Source organism: Mauremys reevesii, linkage group 20 (assembly GCF_016161935.1).
Source record: "Mauremys reevesii isolate NIE-2019 linkage group 20, ASM1616193v1, whole genome shotgun sequence".
In the NCBI taxonomy this organism is placed as follows: Eukaryota; Metazoa; Chordata; order Testudines; family Geoemydidae; genus Mauremys; species Mauremys reevesii.
Genome location: NC_052642.1, coordinates 11,896,224 through 11,916,456, shown reverse-complemented (window position 1 = coordinate 11,916,456; position 20,233 = coordinate 11,896,224). Strand labels below are relative to the sequence as shown.

The following is a 20,233-nucleotide window of genomic DNA, read 5'->3' as shown; positions in this document are numbered from 1 at the left end:
AGCTTGATCTTCCGCCAGAGGTCGGGTTTTGTGTCAGTGTTATTTTGAGGCATGGATCTCTCAGTACAGGCACAGGCCATTCCTGAATTAGAATTCTAGCCTTGACACATTCTGCAGCCTTTGGGCAAATCCACACTTAACCTCTTGGCCACCCTGAGATGGAGTTGTGTTGCTTTGAAGATGTAAAGCGTTGGGTAATTATTATTTGATTGTTAAGGACATGCAACGGTAGGGGAACTTTTCTTGATCAGCATTCTGACCATTATTAATAATTTGTTGTATATCCACTCCATAATATCACTGAATGACCTCCCTTGACTTATGCCATTGCCAACAGTAACGCATCATGCATATTTCACTACAACTCTACAGTACGTGTGAAAAGATTGAGCAGTGAGTTCATATCCTGGTATCTGTTGTTACAAATGGCAGAGTTCTGGAAGGAGATGCATCTTGAGTAATGTGACAATGAGCCCTTAATTTTATACCAGAAAGTCTACCTGGCAAACTAAAAGATGCCATGTGAGCCACAGAGGGATGACTCAGTCTAAGTACTTCATCTCTGAGGTACCCACTCATCCTTGCTGAGTTTTGGGCCTTGGTCTCTCTCTCCATAAATTGCTCACCAGGGTATAAGGCTCCATCGAGATGCAAGTTGAAATATCATGTCCTAGCTAATGGTACAGCGAGGAAGGCATCAAGGAATTTTAACTTGCAGTCATTTACAAAAGCAAGTAAGTTGGAGTACCAGCCATTTTGAGGGGGTCAAAAGAAAGTATGTCAATGGAGAATCGGGCCCAAAGTCTGACCTTTGAACCATGTGGCAACACCCATTTCTGTCTCATTATTGACTAGTTGCAGGTGGGTGGTGGGGATGTGATCAGATGGTTCAAGATACATTGAGCAATCTTACTCCACTGAACAGTTTTTATGATTATACCAACCACCAAAGTCTATGGGCACTACAGAAGATATCAAAAGAAACTGGTTAACTGAGAGGAAGCAGTCTGCAAACCTAGAGAAATTTGGGGCAAGGCACATAATTGTGTGGTATTTGGTGCAGATGTCTGATAGTGAGGGCCTCTAGTCTGACCCAGAAATTATTTCTTCCTTCACTGGTGACAGTGGTGTTACTGGCGATATGCTGCATAAATATCATACCCTCACTTTGCCACATCAGTCCAGAGAAAGGAAAAAGCCATAGTAAGACCCAACTGATCCAGTCATTCCTGTTCCTACCTTTTTGTAGCTTTCCGCTTTTTCCTTTCAAAAATGAAAAACCACACAAAGGCTGATTTTTATTTCTGAAACAGGCATTATTGCAACAAGCATTACGCAACTTTATCAAAACGTGTCAATTTTGATCAAATGTCATGTTTTGTCCCAAAAAAACATGTTTCAGAAAATGCCAGGTGTTCAACCCTTTTTATATGAGATTTCCATTTCAGTCAAAGATTTTGATTGAAACAATAAGAAGTTTGGGAAGAATTTCCTGTTTACTGGGAAACTTTTTTTCTCTTTCTCATTCCATTTCAGAACAGAAAATGGTTTGGAATTTCCCATGCAATAGAAAATCTGGTTTCTGCTCAGCTCTAGTATAAAAGCTTCACACAGATGCTAATCTAGAGTTACAGTACTTGAAAAGTTAGTGAAAACATTTTTTCCTTGGCTGTAGCTATTGAGGAGTGGCCAGACCACCCAGCTAAAATAAAAGCTGGCTAAAAGGGAGAAAATATCTGATTGAAAATAATGATTAGTCTTAGACCCATCCCCCAAATACACATGCCTTCATAGGAACATCAAATTCCTTGGGCCAAGTTTTAGTGGAAGTAATAAATTAAACAATTTACTCTGCACTAGTCCATTAATTGTAATGCAGAGATCTGGCTAGGACTACCAGCAGTGAAATCACGCTCCATTGCGCTATGTGATTAAAAAACCCAACCACCAACCTATAAAAACAATGCAGGGATGAGAGCCAGATTCTCACTGGTGGTAGAAAAAAAAGGTCTGGCTTTTATTCTAGATCATGTAAAAAGCAACAGAGTCCTGTGGCACCTTATAGACTAACAGATTTATTGGAGCATGAGTTATCATGGGTGAATACCCACTTCATCACCCATGAAAGCTTATGCTCCAATAAAGTCTATAAGGTGCCACAGGACTCTTTGTCGCTTTTTACAGATCCAGACTAACACGGCTACCCCTCTGATTCTAGATAATGACATCACTGAACCTGGACCATTTCCTAAGTAGTGGTCATCTGTCAAAATGGCTCAAGTCCTGATACATTAGCCCTGACTTCAAGGAACGAGTCAAACGGACCGAAAGACTCAGAATGCACCAAAAGGGCAGTCCTTACGATTTCCATGCACAGGAGTAGTGGGGAGCATGTTAATCTTCTCTGTATTTGGTGTACAGGCTCCATTTTTCACTAGCAGCAGAGGAATAAAAGTACGTCCTTTAATTATTCTAAACAATTGAGGGAGGACTTGAAAAATGAATAGTTTTTCTTTTTTTCAAAGGAACGAGATCTCTGAGTTGTTCTTCAGTGGATGTGGAACATTCACCACCACCTGTCCTTATGGAACTGATAGTGCAGTGCAAAGGGCATGCAGGTTTTGGCAGAAGTGTTCTAGATGGTATGTTACTGTTCCCTCTCCCCCAACACACACGCTAGAGCTGGTTTTAAAAAAAATTAAGACTTTTAGGTCAAAAACAATTTCCCCCCCTTATCGGGTTTTGGTTTTTTCCCACAAAACCTCAATTTTCCATAGAGAGGGGTCACTTTTTCATTAAACATTTTCATAGAAATTTCCCCCCAATTTTTGACCAGGCCTAATAAATATACACACACTGATGCATACGTGTATCTCAGACCTCTATACCCAGGAACAGAGTTTGTCTCTCTAGATCAGGGGTCAGCAACCTTTCAGACATGGTGTGGCAAGGCGAGTCTTCATTTATTCACTCAAATTTAAGGTTTCACGTGTCGGTAATACATTTTAACGTTTTTAGAAGGTCTCTTTCTGTAAGTCTATAATATATAACTAAACTATTGTTGTATGTAAAGTAAATAAGGTTTTTAAAATGTTTAAGAAGCTTCATTTAAAAGCGTGTGAGTGCCACTGAAATCAGCTCATGTGCCACAGGTTGCCTGTCACTGCTCTACACACACACACCCTATGCTTATGTATTTACAAATTGTCCCTTCTGGGATTAGAATCTGCATCTGGATGCCTATTAGACCAGATGATCATGGCCTCCGCAGTCATGCCAACAGGTCCGCTGCTCCCTCCTAGGGCGAGCTTGGGCATGATTGTCAGTGATTTGGAGAGCCACCACAATGACCCACCCCTAACCTTCTCTTTGTTAGGACCCAAGGAGCTTATCACTGATTACAAATACCTTATAGTCTTGTGGCTTTTGTCTGAATCCTCTCCCATTTATCAACCTCCTTCTTGAATTGTGGGTACCAGAACTGGACACATTATTCCAGCAGCCGTCACAGCAGTGCCAAATAACCCCGTTACTGCTACTCGAGAGTCTCACATATGCATCCCAGGATCACAATACCTCTTTGAGCCACAGTGTCACATTGGGAGTTCATATTCAGCTGATTATCATGATAGATCATCCTGCTTCCCAGGATAGCATTCTCCATCCTGTAAGTATGTATGTCCGACCCGCAGTCTTTGTTCCTAGGTGTACACATTTAAATGTAGCCATACAGTGTTTGCTTCCAGCCTGTTTACTGAGTGATCGGGATCACTCTGAATCAGTGATGGAGTTGACTTAGCCACTCCCCTAATTTTTTTTGTCTTCTGCAAACTTGAGCAGAGATTATTTTGTTTTTTCTTCCAGAGATGGATGTCTGTTCCTATACAGTATATTCTTATGGCTAGCTGCCTAGCGCTGGGCATAAATGCCTACACATATCTAGCTCCATCTAGACATGGAGATAGAAGCCGGGGACAGTTTTCTACATCCAAGAACAGGCACATAGACCCCTCTTCCTATCCCAGCTATAGCTTACACATAAGAAGAGAGGTCCAGAGCTGGGAACACCCAGGGACATCCAGCCCCAGCCATGACTTGCTACCTATAAGAATGCTCCTCTACTTCCAGCTAAGGACAGGAATAACCACCTGTTTCTCTGTATTGTTAGGGGTAGGAGACTACCCCAGTCTATAGGGATAGGAACTGGTGTCTATGCACATCTCTAGGCAGCACCCCATGTATTCTTAGGGATAGAAACAGGCATCATTTCCTATCCCTTGCAACATCCCTGTATGGATGCCCATACCCTCATAAAAGAGCATATACATGTGGCAAGTATTATGAACATGCAGACATAAGCTGTGTGCACACACTCTGTCCCCAAATCTAGCCATGTCCTTTTAAGACATTTAGACTTGCCTCCGCTCCACTAAGTTCTGCTCTTCTTTGAGGTTTGGCTCCTCTAACACAGCTTGGTGCAAGTGAGCTTTGTGGCCCCTGCACTGAGTAGTGGAAACAAATAATTCCCATTCTCATTGCCGGATGACTCTGGGGCCAGGGAGGTTCTTCTGAGGGTCACGCATTGTGAGCAGACTTTTGCTTGATGCGCGTGTCTCTTTGAGAGGCAACGTTTCCCTTGCTCTTGTGCAAAATTGTAGCAGCTCCATTACTTTCCAACACTGAGCATTCTGAAGGCAATTGCAGCGAGTACACACAGGGCTGGAAAGGATTGCTACTAGAATAGTGGTGTTCAGTCACTCAGAACTAAAAGTTTAATGGGAGTCAAAACTAGAGAGGAAACCGCCTACAAATCAGTAACAAAGATTTGGCTCAACTCATCTTTATTTCATAGAGGCACCTTTATTCAATATGTGCGACTACACCAAAGGAACAAAATGTTCCCACATCATCATTGGTGTTTTTCTTAAATCTTCAGCATTATGAGAATTGTAGCACAAAGCTTGGGAAAAAGAAAACAAACAAAGAAGGCAAAATAAAGAGATGCCACATGTTGTTGGTTTTTAAATGTCAGGATGTTTGCAAATGTGAAAGCTACTGTATTGACAGCCTCAAGGGAGAGTTGCATTTTCGTGCGGCAATAGGCATGGCAAAGTTACAACAATCCACACCTGCAGGCCAGTTAATCCTGCACAATGATCATCGACTTTAGTCCATCATCTCATTTGCGATGGCAAATGCCTCCGATGGTGCCGATTTGCATTACGCAGCTGCCCATTGGCTATTTGTTAGGTACCTGCTCACTCCTTGTATACAGTATGAAAGTGACAGTATTCTGCACAGAGCACCTATATGTGTATATAAATGTATATATTCATTAGCTGGTGTTTCTTCTGTATGTAATACAATTACACTGGCAAGAGAAGTGTAATGTTGCTGGTAGTGTTTCTGCTGCAATGCCCCATGGTTCAGTGATTTTAAGAAGATGAATTTAAAAACGTTCCAGCTGTGACCTGCCAAGGAGGAGCGAGAGGATTGAATCCCAAAAGAGCGCTCTGGTTTTGGAAGGCAAGGGGCACTTAAGTGCAGGGACAGGATTTGGGCAATGTGTGTTCATGAATGAAATCCCACAAACAACTGAATGTTTCATATTTGGATTTATTCAAGTTTGTGAACGCCGCAGCTGGAATATGCTCAAGTGCTACCCTGAGTTTAATTGAGGTTGCTTAAGCTCATGAGCCCGGAAGAACTTTTGTATTAAGGTTTGACTAGACCTGGCAATTATCTGAAGCACAAGGGTTCTATGGCACAGTGTACGATAACAGCATTGAGTTGCATGATAGCTCTATGACATTAAGGAGGCGTTCATATGGTTTTAGCTCAGAGGCAGCTGTTTTTGAGAGGGTTTCCCTTATGAGTCAGAAAATAAAAATATCCCGGGATGCCACTGCATTATCCCATTCAGTCAGGTGTGCAAAATGGCATCCTCTGCACACACCATACACGTGAGGTCACGCTGTGCGGAGGATGCCATTTTGTTCATGCATTGAGGGCCCAGACAGAATTGGCCTATGGGCACAGCTGGTCCTGGACCATGTCTTGCCTACACCAACAGCATGCCACTGATGGGATGGCCTAGTGGGGTGGAGAGGGTTGAAAATATGCCATGAATACTAGGGGGTGGTTGACACTAACAAATGCCCTCTTCCACCAAAAGAGGGGAGGAATGGTCTTTCCACGTCCAGTTTAAAGCATATTTGAAAGATGACATGCAGAATCTTGCACTCATGGTCTCTGGATCCTTATAGCCCTAGAGAATGTACTGACAATCCCATTCCCGGGCATCAAATCCAGTGAGCGGGATGGGGGCAGTGACAGAGGGGAAAGACCATCTTTTGACACAAAGGCAATGCCTTGACATGAAGAGGAGTGGGATTAGGCTCCATGAGATTCAGCCCAAGACTGAGCAGATTTAGGCTTTAAGGGGTCTGATCACATGGTATATTTAACTGTTCTTGCCTTTTGAAAATGTAATCTTTCTGCCACCCTCTGTGCTGATGAAAGAAGATCGGCACAGTGTATGCAAACCTCCTTGCAAAAACATAGTGCTCCATGGATAATTCACTCCACTGTGCCCTCATTTGCTCTCTGCCTATCCCTCTAGTTCAGGGGTTCTCAAACTTGATTGCATGGTGACCCCTTTCTGACAACTAAACTTACTACAAGACCCCAGGAGCAGGGACTGAAGCAATGTAGTGCCCTTTCAGTCCAGGAGCAAACAAAGAAAATATACTTATTGGACCAAACCCAACTAAAACTTTCCTAACTACTAGACTTGCTGAAAACACAACTTGTTATTGATCTATGGTTTGGCTAATCCCCCCCTCTCCTGGAAAGCACTGTAACTCTTTCACTTGACAACCAATAATGGCGTCTGCATTGAGTGCTGATGGTGACTGCCAACTTTTGCAAATTCTGTTCAAGTTCAGATGAAGAAACTGAACCATTGAACCTGTTGTGGTTTGTGCTTCACTGATGAGCTAAGGAATAATAAAAGGTTTGGGGTAGAGTTTAACTTGATTTCCAGCCCAATTTGTTCTATGGCAGAGTTCTGTCAAAAAAAAATAGCCACCTTGATCTCCCATATGTAAACAATTGGTCTGTAAACTCCATCTCTCTATCAAACTTCATCACTTAGTAACTACACGATACCCACATAGAGCGGGGCTGGTCTGGAACAATTCTTATTGATCACAACTGTCCACTACAACCTTTTTCTCAGTTATGTGGCATGATTGTGTGTGCAGTGTTCATTCAGACATGAATGCAGCTGAGTAGCATAGCTCCTTTTAAGCCTGTTTTCTGTCTGTTTCTATGTCTTCTGTTTGGTCTGCATCCTTGTGTTTTATCGCGTTAGCGGCCCTTTTGCAGCAGAACTATGTTCGTCTTAATTTCAAGAGATTAAACTTTAGTTCTGCCCCCGTCTCCAATCTTTCCCTCTTGTACTATGTCTCAGGCTTGCATTTAGTGTTGCTGAATTTTATAGAAACAAGCACTACCTCATTTTTTCCGTGCGGCCACAGTTCGTTGTAAAAATTTCAGAAATGGCTCTTATCAGGCATGCAGGTTTACAAAGATGTTATAACCACCACTACTTCCTGATGGCTGTTGTACCTCCTACTTAAGAAATGTGGAGTTGCTTGAAGATGACTAGAACACATTTCTAAACCTGGGGGCTACCCTTGAGCCCACTGTCTTCCTTCATTTGCTCCCTTACAATTTTTTGTTTTTCCCTTTAGTGACTGATCTATAGTTCTGGGGCAAGTCACCGCGTCCTCTCTTTGATAGCAGTGCTAGGTGGGCTAATGCCCAGACATGGGTGAGCTGATCATAGATGGAACTTTGAATTATAAAATTGGGTATTATTCTCCTTAGCATCCTGAAATGTATAACAGATATTCTCAGCTTTCTTTTACTTTCACAGAGCCATCATGGCTGTAATTCTGACATTTACAAAACAGTGGGAGGACATTTTACATGAATCATAAATTGGCTCCACTGTATTAGAAATTAGGAAAAGACAAGATGACATTAAAAGAAAGTAACGGAAATAATAATTGTGTATGTGACACAGAGAAATCTACCCATGTAAATGATTGCATAAGAAAAGTGGAACAGTTGAGAGAAGATACCATATAGGGCAGAGAACCACATACTAACGGTATCGATAACCACAACAATCATCTGCAGTTGTAGCGGGCGTTGGCAGCTAGGGAGGGGGAATATTTACTAAGAGCTGGGTAGTATCTGGGGGACCTCTGGAAGGCCATTTCTTCACACCCAGCAAGGAACTTATGAAGAAAGACCAGTCATATGGACTTCATTCCTCATTGAGTTGTCACCCCCAGAGTTTCCTGTCCATAGCTGACCAGAGGAGGAGACAGCATCCTTGAAACACACCACTTAGATGACCTCCCAGATCACTACATTAGTGCAGTCCAGCAGGGATTGTACAATGGAACAGTTGCAGTGGAATGAAAGTTCATGCTAAACAGGATTAAGCTTTCAGGAAAAGAAGAAAGTTCCCCGAAGTAGTTTTACTCCACTGTAGTACAAGTAGAAATTCAGTGGAAGCAATGTGGCCTAGAGGAAGGAGCACTGGACTGGGAGTCAGCAGCCCTGATGTCTATTCCTGGCCCACTGGAGTGACCTTGGGCAACTCATGTCATCTCTGTTTTGTAAAATGGGGCTAATGATACTCACCTCGCTTTGTAACATGCTTTACTGGGAAAAATACTATATCAAAGCTTGATTTTAATGCTTTAATTCTGGGCACTGAACTCTAAGCAAGTCACAGTTTGATTGTGTAATATTTGAATTTATGATTGGTGTGTAATTCAGCATAATTAATTTTTGCAGATTTGTTTTTAAAATTGTAGATGGTTTTCATACATACACCAGTGCAAATGAGAAGGGAGAGACTCAGTGGCTTCAGTGCAGCTTCAGTAAAGCCTGTTTCACTTAAACAGGCTCTCTGAATGGCTTGGAATCAAATAATTTTCCTATCATCCCAGTGGCCAAGAATGAGACCCTATACCTGCTGCAGATTGAAGTACCTCAATACAGTTAATAAGTAAATACTGAATGTTTTCTAACTGGGCATCCTTATGCTTCTGAATCTCTGGAATTCCCAGTTCACTGTACCCTTTAAACCAGTGGTTCTTAACCTTTGCTGCAGCCTGCACCCCTTTGGTTCTCAAACTATGTTCTCGCACCCCTCATAAAAAATCATTGCAGGTGGTCAGTTCTTTAAACTGAGACTTTTTTTGTTTGTAAATTACAGTAATCGTTAAAAAATGCATAATGTTAATAAATACATAGGTTTGATGAAACAAAGTAGTTGTACTTATGTGTCTGTGCTTAATTTGTGTTTTCGATGATTTACCTTCTAAAAAAATCTGGCATGTCTCACCTCCCCCAGAAAGGGCATCGTGCACCCCAGGTTAAGAACCACTGCTTTAAACTAACCCAACATTTTCAAGCCTTGGTACATGCTGGGAGCAATGATAGAAATCTGCTTGCCCATGCCTAGTGTGAACTGTGGTTAACAAGCAGTGAGGTGTTTGAACACAGGTGCTGCCAAAGATGCTCCCTCACATTCTAAGCGCAAAAAGCAAAAGAGAAACTGAGCTGAACAAGAGAGACACAAACAACACCTTCCATAGACTGAGTCAATTTCTCTTCCTAAATATGCAATTGCTCACACTAATCTTCCACTACAGTTCTTAAGTAATTACCCATTATGGGAACTCACAAGTGAAAAAAATAATGAGAAAACAGTTACCCATATGACAGTAGTTAAACAGCCTGGAAGATACTTTGTTTCAAGCTGCTCTGATTGCATACACAGTCATGGCCATGCTTTGACCTCTTCGCTAACTGCGTATGCTAGAGGAGATGCAGGTGCAGAGAGACCTCTGCTGCCTCCAGCACACCCACAGAGGAGGCGGCTATAATTCTGGCTCAAAGTGTGATTAGCACTGCTGCTTTCACTCGGCACACCCCAGAGGGGGTGTTCCAGTGTTGGCACGAATGCCTCCATAGCAAGCTGCAGGGGTGCTTTGGGACAGATCCCCATTTACTGTGCATCACAGGCATAACGTCCCCTCACCCAACACACTTGGAGGCTAACCCCATGCTTCGCTGGCTCATGGGGCCGTAATTTATCCCCATGTGTTCAGTGAACTTAGAACTACCAAATAAGTTGACATCTGAATGGAAAGGAGTGTGCAGGCAGATGAGTCACTAATCCACATGCTTCTGCCTTGTCTCTTACATACAATACTTATGTGTAGAGTCCTGCCTAAGAGCGCCCTGCCATTTCATTTGACAAGCCTAAAGAGAGAGGGATAGAAGATTGTCTAGAAGGTAGTTACTGATCATGTTTATGGGGGCGGGGAGAGAATCTATGAAAAATGGCATTTTAGATTTTATAAAGAGCATAAAACAATCACCCACAAACAAATTGTTTTTTTAAGATCCAAGGGAGGTTCATAATGATCAAAGTTTGCTATAATTTGGCACTGCTTTATGGGCAGAATCATTTCTCAGCTTGGCCAAGAGCCCAGGTATTTTTATTAACATTGCAACCAAAGGTTGGTTATTACTTTGTCCTTCATTCTCTCTCTCCCCCCACGTACCCATTGTGCTGGTGATAGATTGGCCAGTTCAGCTGATCTCTCTCTGCCGCACTCAGACAGATTATCATCATTTGCGTGAGTCATTGTATCCGTTTAGATTACCATTTATCCAGCACTGGACAGTTCTGGGCTTTTTGCGGAGCTATAATTTTAGCCCAAAAGGAACTTAGCTTAATTTTGTCCTGAGCTTAATTTTGGGCCAAAGTACGACTAGTGGTCAAGGGCCCTACTCAGGATATTTTTTTCAGAGATCTTTGACAACGGGTGCACTGATTTTTTTTTAATCAGAGTTTAGATGTGAAAGCAGATACAAGGCACAATGAGTGTTCCTGATGCAAAAGCCGTTCACTGCTTGAAAGACAAGTCAAAGTCTAAACGCTTCATAACAAAGCCTGAGATCTACTTAGGTCAGGATTTTTTCCCCTGCACATTTTCACACTGGTTTGTTAAGACAATATGAAGTGGACAATCACTTCTGGAGTGAAGAAAAAATGCTCTGAATTCAAGCACCCTGCTTGCAAGCCTCTGAACATTGACCATTATGTTTGTAGTTTTGAGAGAGCTGTTCAAAGCATTGGCGCCAAGCATTTGCCAAATGAGGAGAAAACCACCTTTCTACGTTGTGAGGTGATCTAAGCTTCAGTCTTTAGAGAATAACAAAATAGTTACACTTGTGGGGATTGTGAATGAAATGGATTTCTGTTGCTACAGGCAAAGATGAATTAGTGAGGTACCGTAAGTATTAATGTAGGTGAGAAGGCGGACAATCAAATTATAGCAAGGAAGACATTTCCCTTGTATTTGTACTGAACTTAAAACTACTGACTTAAGGTGGTCACCAAAAGACCGAGCCTGCAATGTACTGAGTGCCTCCTCAAAGATGTTGAGCAAGTTTACTTCTCATTGGCGTAAGGAGAAATTGAAGGGACTTAGCCATCTTGCAAAATCAAGCCCTCAGTCAATATATGCTTTTATGGAGGAGCACAAGATTTTCCTCCAGAACTGAAGAATTATGGTGGCGCATGCAGGCTTCTGCAGGCGTAGTTACAAGCAAGCATAGATTTGTCTGTGGAAGTTATTTATGTGATACACTCACATCTAATTGGATCAGTGCATCAACCACAGCGGGGATATGCGCTTTTATTAAATAAGGACCCATAAAACAGGAGCAACCACGTTTCGTCTCCTTTCTACGAAAGCATTGTAAGTGTAGCATATGTTAAAATGGCCATTCTATGCCTTTGAGTGCTGTTTTAAGAAACATGAGCTGATCAGGGAAATGAAACTGATATACTGCAGTCAGTAGCCAAATAGAATGCATTGTCAGATGCGAAGTATAAAAATTTGAGAGCAGTTTATGGAGTAAATCATTGAAATGAGTTTTCAACTCTATGCTGCACATAGATCTTTCCATACATATTTGGGTCCCATTTTTACCCAACAATTTGTAATCAGAGTTAGTTATCTGGGAGACTCGGGAGTCTAAATTACCCATCTATGGAGTTACACACCAGGGATCATCTTGGTCTCTGTTCAAAGCATGCCTTGCCTAAAGGTGGAAATTTACCAGTTATACAGCATGGCTTTTAAGGTGATCGCATGACTGATTCCAGCACTTCCCGGAACTCCATTCTTCTGTTGACAAGCTTTTAATGTTGCTCTTATTGCTAAGACACAGGAAGCTCACTCATCTACTGAAGGTTTTTTCCCATAGCTCATGCAAGTTGGTGGCTACAGTTCAGTTATAAAAACTTTAAGAGTCTACTTTTAAGTTCGCTCCCCCAAAACTGAGCCTACATGCTATATAGCAGATGCAGTCACGCCCTTCTTTTACAAGCTGTGATGATTTTATATCTGGGTTGGACATATCGGAAATGCTGGAAGATTTTCACCTACCACAAGAGTTGCATCAGCATAGGGATGTACTAAGTCTAGTAGAAAGCTATCAGATATGTGTAAAATCCCGAAGGCCAAATAGTCGTCTCTATTTCTAGTGGTGGTGCTCTCTGCTTTTCATATAAAAAGGAGAATCAGCATGGACCTGGTCCTAGATGCAGCTCCATGCAGCCAGAGCCTTGAGCCCATGCACAGCCCAGTGTAGTCTAAATAAGCAGAAACTCTCAACTGCTCCATTTTGGTACTGTCAAGGTGCTGCTTGTGCAGCATTTAGCACAACTCTCCCTGCAGTTTCCGGTTGGGCGTTACATTACAAACCCTCAGGTTCCCAACTCCCCTTATTGCTAGGAAATCTGAATCTAGCTCCACCCTCCATATCTGGCCAAGCCAGAACCCTGGCGCTGAACACCCATAAGTTTGGGGCAAGTTCAAATATTCACTTCATGGCTGAGAGTAACATTTCTTTTTTTTAATCTATAGGGGGAATAGAGAAGATGAGGTACTGGTCTCTTAGAGCCTTAAAACTCTTCCCCCTGGTCTGACCTCCTGTATATACAGGCCCTTAAATTTCAGTTCAGGGATAACTGGGTGGTCGAATAACATGTTCTGCATTTAGTTAATGGCAAGATGTTCATATACCATAGATCATGGCTAAGTGACTTAAAGTATGAACTTAGCCAGCTCACCGTTCTCTAAGAAAGAGTTTTAACTAGTTCTGGCTTTCAGCACCCAGATGTGAGTTTCTTTAACCAACAGTTCTCTACCTGCTATCAGGATTAAAATCCTGGAAAAAAGGGTAATACTGAGGCCTGCTAAAGGGAGAAGGTGAGGGAAGTGCTGTCCCCGGAGATTATCTACACCGAAGCTGAGCTTACTGAAGTACCACCCTGCCTTGGAATCATAATCATCTCTTTAATACACCCCCCAACAGGCAGTCGGCAGAGTTCTGCTCATAAAGTTCTGTACATTCATTTGTGATGAAAGTGGAGAGAGATGAACAGACAGTTCATCAAGCTGACTCGCTTGTCTTCTACAGCATAATACTGAGAGGAAATCCATAAAAGAATCTCCCTTGATAGCGCTCTTCCCTGTCTATAAATGCTCTTCCACTTGTTCTTTAGCCACAGCCAGGGTTTATAGCTTGACTGCTTTGGGATTCACTGAGAGAGAACTCTAGGAGAAATTTATGCTTATTTTCGGAAAGTTACCATCGCTGTTATGAACCCGTAATTTACAGCCTAACAATGAAAAATAGGCTCATAAAATCAGTTTCCACCAATGCGCTTTTCACCAAAGCTAATGATTGTGTTATGAACACACATTAATGGCAAAAGGACATTTCTGATTACGACTCTGATTGGGCCAGAAGATGTGGGCTCAAACTGGAAAATATTTCAGGCTGCTGAGTTTCTAGATGCTGTTCATAGCTCCAGCAGTTTTCATCCCCAAAGATGACAAAACACTTCACAAACTACAGGCCTGATCCCGCAAACGCTTCATTACTAAGCACCGTGCTTATTGCAGCTGGAGGATCGCTTAAGGCGGGACTGAGTCAGGGATTGGAGCTGAGCCCTTGTTTATCCTCTGCCTCTTCCTGGGAAGAGTAAGGCCTGTGCAGAAGAACTCTGCGCACAGGCTCACGGATGGAGTGAGCAAGTGCTGCAGGGGTGGGTTTCCTGCCTCTCCCCCACCCCCCAACCTGAAGAGCAATTTAGGTAAGGTGCATGACCCAAGACAGGATATAGCTGCATCCAATTATAAACCCCCTCTTCTACTGTTCAACACAGTCAGTGGCTCCATGTCTTCGTGAAAATAAGTCCGGATGTGCCCAATTGGCTGCTGGCTCAACCTCCGGGAACAAAACAGGTATGACAAGGGTAAGTGGTGCTGCTCGGTGCAGGGGGGCTCACAGGAGAGAGTGTGCCCAAGCCAGATGATCGTAAGGCAGCAGTTCTGCTGCTGAGAAATACTTCGGTATTTTGTCACCGAAAGAGTCATGGCAGAATCTTTCCACCAAGGATTTCTTCCACAGAACCTCAAGAGAGAGTCCTTCACCAGTTGCCCATTGACATGGGATACAACCACACTGTAGTTCAAGTGGGCTGCTATCCAAAAACATACTTATCTGCCTGCTGGGCGGTTTCTTGCACCTTCCTCCGAAGCAGCTGATGCTGACCGCTGTCTGGGATGGGATACTGGGCTAGATGGACCAGGTCAGATCCACGGGGGCTACTCCTATGTTTCAGTATTTCTGTGATGGAGTGAGGGGAGTCCCATTACTATTTTTGATAGCCGCTGCCTGTGAAGTTGACACGCAGTCTCCCTGAAACGAGCCCATCCAGGGCCCCTCTCCCTAGAATGTCCCAAGAGGCAGATGGCCAACGCACTCCTTCTACAAGACCACACGGGCAAAGGGTGGACTAGCAAAAGCACAATCCGCTAGTAGTTACAGAAGTGCCTGGGGAGTCAGAACACCAGTGATTGGTGGACGCCCGAGAAGATGGGGAACTTTCAAATGTATGGATGTGAGTTAAGAGCACAGAGACCATGAGCTGTGCTTATTAATACATCTCCCATGAAGTCACAGGCTGTGCTTTCTAGAGTTTGCAGGCACCCCTGATTAAAGCTAGCTACGGGGCAGATGGAACAAAAATCTCTCTGGAGGGGGGAGCTATGAACTCCTGTGCAAAAGCTCACATGCTGGCTTCAGAGCTCTCCCTGTGAGGGGAAAAAAAGCACTATTATAGCATCAACTACCGCCCACCACCCCTCCTTTGACCAATAAGGCCATGGCTTCACTGCAGAGTTACCTCAAGCGTAACCCCTAACGTGAGTCCTGTCCGCACCAAAAGAGAGGAAAGTGGAACTACAGGGCAGGTGAGAAATCATATTCCCAGGATGGGGGCGAAACACTGTTGGGCGCTGGGTGTTTCCCAGCCCCACGGTAAACCCCTGCGCTTTAACAAAGCTCAGTTTGGCCCATATTTTGCAGCAGAGATACTATAGAGGTAAATCTGGTGTAAATCCAGAGCAACCCCATTCACCTCAGCACGGTGCCAGCCTGAAAACAATGCCTCAAAAGGGGGTAAAAATGATCAAATGGCACTTGGCTCTGTAGAGTGCTTTGAAAATGCAACGCGTCATATAAAACATCAAGTAATTAATGCTTCCAACACCCCTGTGAGGTAGCCAAGTGTTTGTTAGCCTATGTTTACAGAGCTCTAGTTGCCAGGAGAAACATTTTTCCTATTCATACCAGTTCTGAATAGAAATCAGAAGAGGAGTATACAGATTGCCATGCTTACAACCCAGTGAGTGGGGAATTTGTCACTATACCCCAATGTGTGTGTATGTCTTTCTTCTAGCGCAAGCAGTCTATAGATTGCTGGTGGTGACTGTGCTTTTGGTGATATTTTTAGTAGGTCAGCGGTGTCCCAAATCCAGCAAAAAAAGCAACCAACCCCAGTAGACGGGGGTCTGTTGGGAGCTACATGAGGAGCTTGCAATGTTCACCATTGCCCACGCTGTCTCCTGCTCGCTGCGTGATAACATTGTTGGCATCAGATTTTACAGGTCACATGAAAAAGAAATAAATTCTAATTAGAATTTTACAGCTCAATGAGTCCATATTTATTTATATGCAAAAATATTTTTAAAAAGGTATCAAGAACAGCTTCTGAAAGCTTATTTTCTCACATAGGCAAATGGTTTTTCATCAGTGAAGGACAAGGTGGTCAGGGAACGGGGCCTTAGCTGTTTTCCATGCTAAACTTCTCTTTGTTTTCCTGTTAACTAAGAATAGATAAGCTTATCTAATTGCTTGTGTGGGGGTGGGTGGGTTCTCTTTTGCTCCTATGGTTTATGAAATTGTTGGATAAGAAATCTAATTACTTGCTGTCAGTGTGTGTTTAATGGAAGAAGCAGACACAAGTGGTAATTTATTTTTCTCACTCACCACCCCATTAGGCCAGAGGTGTAGTTTGGATTCCTTTTTCATTGCAGGACGTGGATATTTCTTTTGAAGGGTTGAGAAGGATACAGAGGTTGCATGTAAACGTCTAGTGTTTGTTAAATCAAGCAATAAGGTCTCTAAAATAAATATTCTCTATATAAATATTTATATATGATATAAAAAAATGAACAAAAATAGTGTCTGTTTACTTGTACATTAAATTCCCAGCCAGTTACCCAACAGCAAAGATGTACCCTCTGGAGAAAGGCAGAGGACTGTGTTCCAAGGAGAACCATAGGTTTCAGCATATTTTTGCAGCAGTGAGACAGTTTCAGGATGGGCACTGACATGGTGCGGGAGCAGCACCTACCTGCCATATGCTCATGAATACTTGAAGATGAACATGCCAGCTCCCTGTATTGTGTGTTCCGGAAAGAGACATCAGAACAAATAAGAGGGAGGGGTTAGGGAAAGATGCTGCTGCACTGCAAAAAAGCTGCTAGGCAGCCCAAGGTATAGAGATCCTACCGAAAACAAGCTTTGCTGGGTCCTGGCCTGGGTACGGCCATTTTCTCATAGAACCCATCCTGGGTTTGGCTTCTTGGGCGCATGCAGGCCTGTAAGCAATACAGACATAAGAGGGGAAGTGATGGATAGTCGTCATTTCTAGTGGGTCTTTAGAAGTATGGAAAAGAATTTGCAAAACAACCTCTGGGGCCTTTTCCTTCACCCTGAGAGAACGAGCATGCAGCAAATTGAGATGTGCTCGGATGTGGAGAGAGGGTCCCGAAAGCATTCATGGTTTGTTACCAGTTATGCAAACTAACTGAAATGATTTCTCCTTTTCCCACAGTTTGACATGCAAAGGATAACGCTGGAAGAGCTCAAACATATTCTGTATCATGCATTCCAGGACCATTTAACAATGAAGGACATTGAAAACATCATCATCAACGAGGAGGAGAGTTTAAATGAAAACTCTGGCAACTGCCAACCAGAGTTTGAAGGTGGTGAAAAGTTACTATGCCTTCTCTCGCTAAGCTTTTGTTATGAAACTCTAGCTGAACCCTGAGGTCCTTTCCTAAGGTTTTAATGGGAACTGACCTGACTATTATCAATGAGCACTGGTCTGCTTAAAAGCCCAGTGAAAACTGAGTATGGACCTCAGAATTTGAGCCTTAATCTTCTTTACTCTATATCCATTAAAATTGGGGGACGGGGGAGGAGGGGCTGAAGTGTTTTAAGAATCAAACTGATACCTTATATGGTTTCCAGTACATAGAGTTTATAGGGTCACTTAAAGGGAATATAAAATGTCTAGAGATCCTATCAGTGGTTCTCAAACTTTTGTACTGGTGGCCCCCTTTCACAAAGAGGCTTGCTGCATGTGACACCCCCCCTTATAATTTTTTTTCATATTTAAAGTGTTTAATAATAGTGTAAAATGTAGGAGGCGAAGTAAGGTTTGGGATGGAGGCTGACAGCTTGCAATCTCCCCCCCCCATGTAATAATCTCGCAAGCCTTGAGGGGTCAAGACCCCCAGTTTGAGAACCTGTGCTCTATATGACTAACCCCCATCTTCATACAAGATAGATCTTGTGACACATTTGTCAGGCTCAGTACCCGAACCATTTTGAGGTCAATTTCTTGGTATCCTTCCACAAGCAAGGTAAGTCTTCCCCACCAGTTTCCCCTACACTCTCTTCCCTTTTCATCAGTTATAATCCAGTAGCAAACCTACATTTAAACTTAGCCTGGAGTTGAAGTCAACAAATTGCTTAAGGGGAGGAAGAATCGCTGCATACTTGAGTATGCTTTAAACAATCAACCACCACAACGCCCTCCCCAAATAGCCTTCCTTTACTTGAGCTGTGGAACAAAACCATTTTATTGAGGGGCTAATGAATGGCCAGCATTAATTAAGGGGCGGAAGTAGGAATCGAATTGAGAACCTCTTCCCTTCTAGTCTCAATCTGCTGCCCCATCTGGCTTTGCGAGCACCACCCCAACCGGCTCTAACGCCAGCTTTTTCAACATCCATGAGTGTGAGTGAATTGATATGAGAGTTTTCATGCTCCATTGGGGAACCGTTTCAGTCCCTGGAAATGGCATGAAACCACGCAGAATCAGGTGGTGCAAACTCCCCCCCCCACACACACACACACATCGGTGAAAGATGTCAAGGAATTGAAAAGGTGTTCACCAAATTGAGCCACCTCTAAAAAAAAAATTGTTAGAAGGTTATTGCAAGGGTTTTCTGCTTGTAAAGTGCTTTGAGAGTCTCAGACGAAAGGCTCTTTGGAACAGGAAAGTTGATATAAATTAATAATAAAGAAAAATAGGATCGCTCATTTTAGGCTCAGTGGGAGGTCAGTGAAGGAGGAAATGGCAATTCTCTCAAGAGTAGCTACTTCTCGCTGATGTTCTTTCTGGGAACCTCACAATGGTTAGTATAAAATGATGATACAAATGCCAGAAAGCTTCTCAGGGAGACAGGAATCTCTTTAGCTGGCTTAGATCCTTGTGAGAGGCAAGTTTTAATCCTTGTAATGGAATTAGCACAATGAATTACAACTGAGCTCTGGAGTCATCTCTCTGACACTTGTTAATTACTGTTGATCGTCCTGAAATCACCTAGCACTCGAAACCTGGCATGCGTCTCTCTTCTCTGCAAAAGAGAATGTTACCTACGTAAGCCAACCCATTAAACACAAAAGCCAGTGAGTCAAGTTCTGCTCTCAGTTACACTGTGCTAAATTCTGCTCTGTGATACTAATCTACTAAAAGTTTGGCCCCTTAAGATCCCGATCCTGCAAAGATTGACACATGCACTTACACATCGGCTTAACCTAGCATTCTGGAACTAATCACAGTGAGGATTTGAAAGAGACAAGGTGGGTGAGGGGATCTCTTTTATTGGACCACACAGAGAAGGACTAGCTTTGTATTAGCAAAATTAGGTTAAAAAAAAGTTAGTTTAGGGATTCCACACGGAATGGTTACTGGAGTACTTGACAGATGGGGTCGCATGCAATTTTGGCTTTAATAATTGTAGCCGCTTTTATACTTTACCCAATGTAAGATGCCAATGAGAAAAATGATCCAAAGTTAAAAAAAAATCCCATCTAATCTTTCATTTCAAGTTTAAGAATGCTTCATTGCGTGTGGGTAGGTTCCCACAATAAGATCAGAGTGAGAGAAAATGAAGGATACTAGAGCAGAAATGTTTAGGTATAGACTAGGCTTCAGATATAGCTCAAGGTTTATTTGGTTTATATCACTCAGGGCTTGGAGAAATTTCCTGCCCTGTGCAACACAATTAGGTTGACCTAACCATTACTGTAGACACAACTGGATCAGGGGTAGGCAACCTATGGCACGTGTGCCGAAGGCGGCATGTGAACTGATTTTCAATGGCACACACACTGCCTGGGTCCTGGCGGCTCTGCATTTTAATTTAAATTAAGCTTCGTAAACATTTAAAAAACATTTACTTTACATACAACACTAGTTTAGTTATATATTATAGACTTATAGAAAGAGACCTAAAAACATTAAAATGTATGACTGGCACGCGAAACCTTAAATTACAGTGAATAAATGAAGACTCAGCTCACCACTTCTGAAAAGGTTGCCGAGCCCTGAACTAGAACAACAAAGAATTCTTCTGTCTACGTAACTATAGCCTCTCAGAGAGGTGGATTCAAGCCGCACCACCACATTTCT

General features: G+C 42.8%; 1 protein-coding gene and 1 long non-coding RNA gene across 5 annotated transcripts in view; one reads left to right on the top strand and one right to left on the bottom strand.

Annotated features, from left to right (window-relative positions):
• LOC120387409 overlaps positions 1-20,233 on the bottom strand; it is a 105,603-nt gene that overhangs the window by 17,356 nt on the left and 68,014 nt on the right. The gene's annotated exons all lie outside the window — the stretch shown is intronic.
• The window catches only part of CALN1 (calneuron 1), a 283,840-nt gene that overhangs the window by 245,836 nt on the left and 17,771 nt on the right, over positions 1-20,233 (top strand). For all 4 annotated transcript variants that reach the window (XM_039508117.1, XM_039508118.1, XM_039508119.1 and 1 more), the window contains one exon: positions 17,360-17,513. In XM_039508117.1, coding sequence (XP_039364051.1) covers positions 17,360-17,513 — 154 coding nt within the window. The remainder of the gene's footprint in view (positions 1-17,359; positions 17,514-20,233) is intronic.